This window comes from Sapajus apella, unplaced genomic scaffold (genome assembly GCF_009761245.1).
Source record: "Sapajus apella isolate SASKATOON/1434 unplaced genomic scaffold, GSC_monkey_1.0 scaffold33, whole genome shotgun sequence".
In the NCBI taxonomy this organism is placed as follows: Eukaryota; Metazoa; Chordata; class Mammalia; order Primates; family Cebidae; genus Sapajus; species Sapajus apella.
In genome coordinates this window covers 23,160,163-23,169,835 of record NW_022436973.1, presented here as the reverse complement: position 1 = coordinate 23,169,835, position 9,673 = coordinate 23,160,163, and the positions used below count along the sequence as shown (strand labels likewise).

General features: G+C 42.6%; 1 protein-coding gene across 1 annotated transcript in view; it reads left to right on the top strand.

Annotated features, from left to right (window-relative positions):
• The window catches only part of TMC2 (transmembrane channel like 2), a 99,085-nt gene that overhangs the window by 55,083 nt on the left and 34,329 nt on the right, over window positions 1-9,673 (top strand). Inside the window, exons 7-9 of the mRNA XM_032295619.1 lie at window positions 2,609-2,707; window positions 7,002-7,144; window positions 9,294-9,441. Of these exons, the coding sequence (XP_032151510.1) occupies window positions 2,609-2,707; window positions 7,002-7,144; window positions 9,294-9,441 (390 nt within the window). The remainder of the gene's footprint in view (window positions 1-2,608; window positions 2,708-7,001; window positions 7,145-9,293; window positions 9,442-9,673) is intronic.

Below are 9,673 nucleotides of genomic sequence, written 5' to 3'. Positions count from 1 at the left end.
TTTTTTTTTATTTTTTTTTTTTTTTTTTTTTTTTTTTTTAGTGGAGGTGGGGTTTTGCCATGTTGCCCTGGCTGGTCTTGAACTCCTGAGCTCAAGCAATCCACCTGCCTCAGCCTCCCAAACCTATTTGTCCTTAAATTTCACTTTCATTTCATTCTTCAGCCCTTTGACATTCCAAAGTTGCTGCATGCTTTCTTTATCTTTTAGCTGCTGTGATTGAAACCAGCAAATTACTCATGGGGAACAGCAATACACAATCACTTCTCCAGAATTTCTTTATCTCCTGGATCTTGGCAGCACAAGTCAGGAGTGTCCACTTGTCTAGTTGTTCTCAGTGAAAGAGTTTGTCCAAAGCAACTTCCCTTCCTTTTGTTGGCAGTAGTGTTTGCAATAGTAAAATCTGGAAACAATCCAAATGTCTATGAAGAGTAGACTGTGTAAATATATTACAGTATGTCCATACAACATAATATTACATAACAGTGAAAATTAGAGAATTATAGTTACACTTGTCAATATCTATAATCTCAAAAGTGTAATGCTGTATGAAAAAACAATTCATAGGAGAATCCTTATGTATAATTCCATTTAACAAGCAAAACTAAACAGGCAAAGCTACACAATAAATGAGTAAAATATAAGACAAAACAAGGGAATTATTATCATAAAATGTACTGTATCTAGGCTGCATCTTAGGATGGAAGAGTGATATAATTCAGGAGAGGCTTATCCAGGATATTATAAAGGCCTGGAGATTTCCTGTTTCTTAAGCTAGCTAGTGGATATGTAGTAGCTAATTTCCTTTTTATTATGATCAACTATACATATATGTTATACTATTCTATGTATAGCATATTCCCTAATAAGAAAGTGAATTTAAAACAAAGAAGCAAAAGGAAATTACCTAAAAATGATGAACCTATAAATTAAGAAACAAAGTAATGTTATATTAGATCCTGAAAAAAGACTAAATCATGTGCTACAAAAATAAAAAAAAACATGATACATCCCTATCCTCACTACTTTTCAATATTAATTTCTACCACCTATTGCAATGGCAGGAAAATTAACATCGTATACACTTTGTACAAAAAAATACAGAGTTATTGTGGTTTGCAGGTATGATTGTAAATCCCCCAAAAACTCCGATGACTTTATCAAAAACTACTAGAATCTAATAAACAAGTATATTGAGATGACTGGAGTCATTTTAAAGACAAATGGCATTGATTCTCTGTATCCACTTTAAAATAGAATTTAAAATTTTGACATAATGCAATAAATCTATAAAATAACTAGTAATACATTTAATAAGTTAGAATATTTCTATGAGGAACACTATAATTACTGGACAACAATAAGATAATAAATGGAATAATATATTCTTGGAAGGAAAAATTGAATCTCATTAAAAAGTCAGTCCTTCCTGAATCAATATGTAGAATTAATCCACTTCTGATTGTTTTTACAATTAAGGATATGAATAAGGGCATATATATAAGGGTATTCATAACAGAATTATATACATGTGCAGAATTAGAAATACTCTAATGTCCAACAATAGGGGATTTGTTAAGTAAGTTTCTTGTACAGATTTTTGATTAGATATTTTTGAAGTCATTTTATTTGGGGAAATACTTTATGATGTAGGAAATTGGTCACAATATTAGGCTAAATAACTAGACGAATATATATACAGAACTCAGAATTAACTGAAAGAAAATATATAAATATCTAACAGTCATTATCTTTGGGTTTTGGTGGTGATAGACAACTTTTAAAATGCTCTTCTGGCTGGGCACAGTGGCTCATGCCTGTAATCCCAGCATTTTGAGAGGCCAAGATGGTAGGATCACTTGAGCCCAGGAGTTTGAGACCAGCCTGGGCAACATGGCAAAACCTTGTCTCTACTAAAATTACAAAATTTGGCTGGACATTGGGGTGCAAACCTGTAGTTCCAGCTACTCAGGAGGCTGAGGAGGGAGGATCACTTGAGCTAGGGAGGCAGAGGTTGCAGTGAGCCAAGATCGAGCCACTGCACCCAGCCTAGGTGATGGAGTGAGAACTTGTCTCAAAAAAAAAAAAAAAAAAAAGCTCTTCTGTGCTTTTTTACATTTTTTACAATGAGTGTATGTTATTCTTAAAATCAGGAAAGTGATCAATATCATTTAAAGAAGAAAATGGGACCGGACACAGTGGTTCACACCTATAATCCCAGCACTTTGAGAGGCTGAGGCAGATGAATCACCTGAGGTCAGGAGTTCTAGACCAGCCTGGCCAACATGGTGAAATGCTGTCTCTACTAAAAATACAAAAATTAGCCAGACGTGGTGGTGGGCGCTTATAATCCCAGCTACTTGGGAGGCTGAGACAGGAGAATGGCTTGAACCTGGGAGGCGGAAGTTGCAGTGAGCTGAGACCACACCATTGCAACCCAGCCTGGGTGACAAGAGTGAAACTCCATCTCAAAAAATAAATTAATAAAGAAAGAAAGAAGAAAATAGGTATGTCCTGCTCTGAGAAAGAAAGTATTTACCCCAGTATATGAATGTCTCTGTGTGTTTGTATTTCTTCCACTCATACTTGCGTTATTGTGTTCCTACACAAGGTACTGATGGGCATGCCCTATGGGAGTATTCCCAGAAAGACAGTGCCTCGGGCTGAAGAAGAAAGGGCCATGGATTTTTCTGTCCTTTGGGATTTTGAGGTACTATTGTCAACATGCCAACAAACTTCCATTTGTGATTATGAAGCCTAAAGATTGCATGGATAAGTATGAAATAGTGCATCTAATTATTGAAAATCCATTGCTTTAATAAAATAGGATCCCAGCACTAAGCTAAATGAACTTGCAAACCATGTCTCTGCACAGTCCTCCCGGGTCTCCTTCATGGGCTGCTCTCTCCAGCCACACTCTTGATGTATGTGGGCTTTCCATGCGGCCACTGCACCTATCTGTCTGCCAGCTCTTTATAAGGTTTTCTTAATAAAACATACTTATAAAACTATTTATAAAACATGCTTATAAAAACAGTATGGTTTTCTTTCCTCATTCCCACATTAAGACCCCAGATCTATCTCCACTCCAGGCTTCCCCCAAGTTTCACATGCTATCATCAACTGAATGTCTCACTTGCTCTTCAAATTCAACACCTATGCAGCCAAAACCCACATCTCTTTTCCCTATTTCCTTTGTTGGAATCACCATTCATCCAGTCATCCACGTCTAAAGGCTGAAAGTCATCCCACGCTTCTCCCTCTTCCTCACCAGCCATCCACCTACCTACTAAATATTTCTTGAATCTTTTGTAAACCCAATTGTATCAGTTCATTTTCACACTACTACCTGAGACTGTGTAATTTATAAATAAAGGGGTTTAATTGGCTCACAGTTCCACATGACTGGAGAGGCCTCAGGAAATCTGCAATAATGGTGAAAGGTAAAAGGGGAGCAAGGCGCTTCTTACATGGCAGCAGGAGAGAAAGAGCACGGGGGAAATGCCAGACACTTATCAGAACAACCAGATGTTGAGAGAACTCCCTCACTGTCCTGAGAACAGCTGGGGTGAACGGCCCCCATAATCCAATCACCTCCCACCAGGTCCCTCCCTCAACACCTGGGGATTACAATTAGAGATGAGATTTGGGTGGGGACACAGAGCCAAACTGTATCACCAATTAAGAACATTAGCTTTTATTCCATTTGGGAATGGGAATCAATGGATATCTGAGGAGGAAGAAAATCAGTGAATATCTGGGCTGCATAAGAAAAAGCCATGGAGTTTTTCGTCCTTTGAGATTTCAAGGTGCTATTGCCAACATACCAAAGCCCCTCCATTTGTGATTGTAAGCCCTAAAGATTGCAAGTATAAGTGTGAAACAGTGGACTTAATTATTGAAAAACCAGTACTGGCTGGGCGTGGGAGCTCATGCCTGTAATCCCAGCACTTTGGGAGGTCTAAGCAGGCAGATCACGATGTCAGGAGCTCAAGACCAGCCTGGCTAACATAGTGAAACCTTTTCTCTACTAAAAATACAAAAATAAGCCAGGCATGGTGGTACATGTCTGTAGTCGCAGCTACTCGGGAGGCTGAGGCAGGAGAATTGCTTGAACCCAGGAGGTGGAGGTTGTAGTGAGCCAAGATCGTGCCACTGAACTCCAGCCCGGGCAACAGAGCAAGACTCCATCTCAAAAAAAAAGAAAGAAAGAAAAAAGAAAAAGAAAAACCAGTGCTTTAACCAAATAGGATCCCATCATTAGGAAAAATGCTTTTTTCCGTGTCTTTTACTTTCGCCTTGAATAATGCCCTCACTTTACCGGGACTACTGTCAGAATCATCTACCTCTCCTCTCTGCTTTGGCTTGGCTCCTAAAATGTGCATTCCCTTTGCTGCTGGAGTGATCTTTATAAAATGCAAATCTGATCCTGTCACTCTCCTACCTCAAATTTTCATTGATTCTCATTCCCGGTGGAATAAAAGTCAGTGTTCTTAATTGGGTTTAGAAAAGAACTGTTCCTGACCCCGCTGCTCCCCACTCTCCAGTTCCATATCCATCTAATACCTCGCACTTTAGCGCCCAATGCCACCGAGCTCTGGGGAAGTCCCAGCATGCATCACACACCACACCATCATTGCCTCTCTGCCTTTGCTTATGGCCTTTTGCCTGGAACACTCTTCCCTCCTTTGTGAGCTTCACACCCCCATGCATCTGGAGGCTTAGTTCGCAGCTCCAAGGGCTTGCTAAGGCTGGGAGGCATGGTCGTAGTGCCGCCCACAGCAAGTCATTGCTGCTGCCATCCCTCACTCTCAGAGTCAGAATTGAGACCCTTCAGAAAGTTATTTGGAACAGGGCTTTCCAACTATACTGCTACTAAGGATTTCTTTATTCTTTTTTCTTTTTTTCTGTTTTTTTTGTTTGTTTGTTTGTTTGTTTTGAGACAGTCTCCCTCTGTTGCCCAGGTGGAATGTGGAGGCATGATCTCTGTTCACTGTAACCTCCACCTCCCAGGTTAAAGCAATTCTCCTGCCTGAGCCTCCTGAGTAGCTGGGATTACAGGCTACCGCCATCACACTTGGCAAATTTTTATATTTTTAGTAGATATGTTGGCCAGGCTGGTCTCAAACTCCTACCCTCAAGTGATCCACTTGCCTTGGCCTTCCAAAGTGCTGGGATTACAGGTGTGAGCCACCGTGCCTGGCCCCTACCTTTTTTTTTTAATGCCAGGATTCCCTGTTGAAACATCCTGTGTACCAAAAACAAACCCAATTTTTTCAACAATAATCCCTTACTTTTTATTTACAAAGACATATACAAAACATTAACAATCTAATATTTTCCTAAATAATTACACCTAAAAAGTGTACTAACTACAGCTTAAAATGTACTAATTATACCTAAAGACAACAGCATATAAAATCCCAAAATAAAACAAAAAAATTCAAAGTTCAAGTTAGAGTGTTAGCCTTATTGCGTATAATTTTCTTCAGAGGTTTTGAAGTATTGAAAAAGCTCATAGACTGCTGTCTACTTCTGGAGTGTTAAAGACCCTGGGGGTGGGGGAAAGTAATTGGGAGCTATATGTGCATGTGCATGCATGCACAGACATACACACACACACACATACACACATACACACACACACATACACATGCATGCACAGAAATACACACATATACACACATATACACACATACACACATACACATGCATGCACAGAAATACACACATATACACACATACACACACATACACACATACACACACATATACACATACACACATACACACATACACATGCATGCAGACATACACACACATACACATGCATGCACAGACATACACACATATACACACATACACATGCATGCACAGACATACACACACACATACATACACACACATACACACATACACATGCATGCACAGACATACACACATACACATGCATGCACACACACACATACACACATATACACATACACACACATACACACATACACATGCATGCACAGACATACACACATACACACACATATACACACATACACACATTCACATGCATGCACAGACATACACACATACACACACACATATACACACATACATAGACACATACACATGCATGCACATACACACACACACACATACACACATATACACATACACATGCATGCACAGACATACACATACACACATATACACACATACACACATATACACATACACATGCATGCACAGACATACACACACACATATACACACATACACATATACACACATACACATGCATGCACAGACATACACACATACACATACATGCACAGACATACACACACATACACACGCACATACATACATACAAACACACACATACACACTATCCCTACTTTTTTTTTTTCTGGTTTTTTTTTTTTTTTTTTTGAGACAGAGTCTCACTCTGTCACCCAGGCTGGAGTGCAGTGGCACAATCTCAGTTCACTGCAACCTCCGCCTCCTGGGTTTAAGTGATTCTCATGTCTCAGCCTCCCAAGTAACTGGGATTACAGGCGCCCCCTACCACACCTGGCTAATTTTTGTATTTTTAGTAGAGATGGGTTTCACCATGTTGGCCAGGTTGGTCTTGAACTCCTGGCCTCAAGTGATCTGCCCACCTCAGCCTCCCAAACCCTGGGATAACAGGTGTGAGTCATCTCACCCAATCCCCTATCCCTAGTTTTGTCCCAAATATTAGTAACACTCTCCTCTCCCTCCCATCTCTCCATGCACTCTATGTAATGAAGAAATAGAGGGAATTAAGAAGAGAAAGAGGTGGAGGTGTGGAGGGGCCCTGGAGCCACTGGAGGAGGTGAAGGGAAGAACAAGAACATCCGGAACTCTTCCTTCGACCCCTTAGACTTGGTTAAGTCTCTAAGAAAGAGAGCCCTGGTAGAATGGGCGTGTCTGGTGACCACCAGCTCTGAGCTTACCAACCCAGGGTGTTTGGCTTTGCTGTCCCCCAGGGCTATATCAAGTACTCTGCGCTCTTCTATGGCTACTACAACAACCAGAGGACCATCGGGTGGCTGAGGTACCGGCTGCCCATGGCTTACTTTATGGTGGGGGTCAGCGTGTTCGGCTACAGCCTGATGATTGTCATTCGATCGTAAGTATGACCGTCTCATCCACAGGCGTTGACTTCACACCCACAGCTCACTCCCAGAGCACTCTATGCCTGCCTCTCTTCTGGAGGGGCATTCACAGAGAAAACAAGGAAATGAACGCAAAAAGCATATGCACATTGTAATTTGTGGTATGAAAGACATGAACCAGGTCGTGTGGGCTGTTCAGGGAAATGGGATAGAAAATCTTTTAGATAAGGGTGAGAACAACAGCCATGCTGATATTCTGGGGAGCAGCATTTTAAACAAAAGAAGAGCATGTGCAAAGGCCCTGAGGCAGCCAATAGCCTGGTGTGTTCCCCAAAACTGCCAAAGGCCAGTGTGGCTTGAGAGCAAACATGGTACCTGGTAGCATAAGGTAGGGCTGGAGGTCTGTCAGGCCTGTTGCTGCTTTTCTCCAGAGCTCAGCTTCCTCTGAAAAATTCTTCTCCCCTTCCAAACTCTAGCTTGTGTGTGAGAACCAAGCCTGACACACAGAAAGATATAACCAATAAACTTATACTAAATAAACGTATGTGGCATTGATTAACCATGGCAGCCTCTCTGGCCCCAACTCTACTTGATTCTGTGGTCAGAAGTGGCCTTTTAATATGTCTGTGCCTCTTAATTCATATTATCTGAAGAAAAAACTTGGCCCAGCCCATGAATTGATGGTCTTCTTCAGAATCAGAGGACCCCATCAGCTGTGGCTGGGGGTTGCGGAGTGGAAGGCACTGTCTATCCACCTGGATACACTCTCCTATCCACACAACCTATCCACCTGGGCCCACTCTCCCTTCAGCACAGACGTGAAGAGTGTGGGTGGCTGAGTCTCCGTCTCCAGGAGAGGAGAGGAGCACTTTCGAAGCCTGGGTAGAGCCCCTGAGCCAGCAATGGGGACACAGGGCTTGGCTTTCTATCACATGGTCTCAGGCAGAAATGCTGCCATTCACAAGACCCTGCAGGCACTCGACAGTGACCACTGTGTGATCTCTGACTGCACAGCACCATCAGGCAAAAGGAAAAGAACAAGGAGACAGGCTTGGTTTGATTCTCAGCCCTCATGCTGTTACTTTTTCCCTGCTCTCATCCCAGCTAAGTACAGAAATACGGAATGTTTTCGTGACAAGCAAAGAAGCTAGCTAAGCCCTGTGGAGCGGCAAATCCAGAAAGCCAACATGTAGGACAGAGTTAGGGAGGATGACAAACCCCTCATAGTCTCTGATAGAGCCCCTGCTTGGAACTCTGTGATTCTCACAGGGCCAACTCCAGGGAGCATAGGTTGAAGACAGGCAGGATGAAACCGGAAGGTCCAAGTTGCTTTCAGCCAAGCTCGCTTAAGAAAAGGATGTGTGACCTGATCGTATTAGGTTGGTGCAAAAGTAATTGCTGGCTTTGCAATTAAAAGTAGTACCAGGCCGGGAACGGTGGCTCATGCCTGTAATCCCAGCATTTTGGGAGACTGAGGCGGGCAGATCACCGGAGGTCAGGAGTTCAAGACCAGCCTGGCTAAAATCGTAAAACCCTGTCTCTACTAAAAATACAAAAAATTAGCCAGGCATCGTGGTGAGTGCCTGTAATCCCAGCTACTCAAAAGGCTGAGGCAGGAGAATGGCTTGAACCCTAGAGGCGGAGGCTGCAGTGAGCCAAGATCGCGCCATTGCACTCCAGACTAGACAATGAAGGGAGACTCTCTTACAAAAAACAAAAGTAGCACTAACCACCTCAGTGTGTTTTGTGTTTTATATCAGAAAAAAAATATGTTCTATCCAAGAAAATAGATGACTTAGAAGATGTTCCTGTCTGAGAATAGACTCCCTGTAAAGAGTGCTCCAACTGCATTTTCGGATGAGTCAAGCCACAGGAAGTTGGTGTAGGGAAAAAAACATGGTCACATGTCCTATGTCCTACAGGCTTTTTATTACCTAACTGACAGCATGTGTGCTTGCAGGGGACTCTGAATTTGGGGAGAAAGGTGTCCTGGCTATCCTCAAATCTGCCTTGGCCCATGTCCCTGCCGGGCTTGTTTCATCTCTGAATGTCAGTTACCTGTTCATCTGTTACCTGTGTCCAAGACTGGCTTAGGCCAAAGTTCCCTGGGGGTGACACAGCAGAAAGAGGGCAGATGTCACAAAAGCACCATGTGCCCTACAGGATGGCCAGCAATACCCAAGGAAGCACAGGTGAAGGGGAGAGTGACAACTTCACATTCAGCTTCAAGATGTTCACCAGCTGGGACTACCTGATCGGGAATTCAGAGACGGCCGACAACAAATATGCCTCCATCACCACCAGCTTCAAGGTAGTCACCCCAGGGCAGTCCCCACTTCCGGGGAGACTCTGGCTCCCTCTGGTCGTTGAAAGACTTCTCCCAGCTGGGACATAGGAAATAAGGTCTTCAAGAGCTTTCCCGGAAATGTGAGCCCAGCTTTCAAGACCTTAAGCAAGAATGCTTGTGGCTGATACCCACTGTGTTTTTTCTGCCTGCCTTCCTTCCTTCCTTCCTTCCTTCCTTCCTTCCTTCCTTCCTTCCT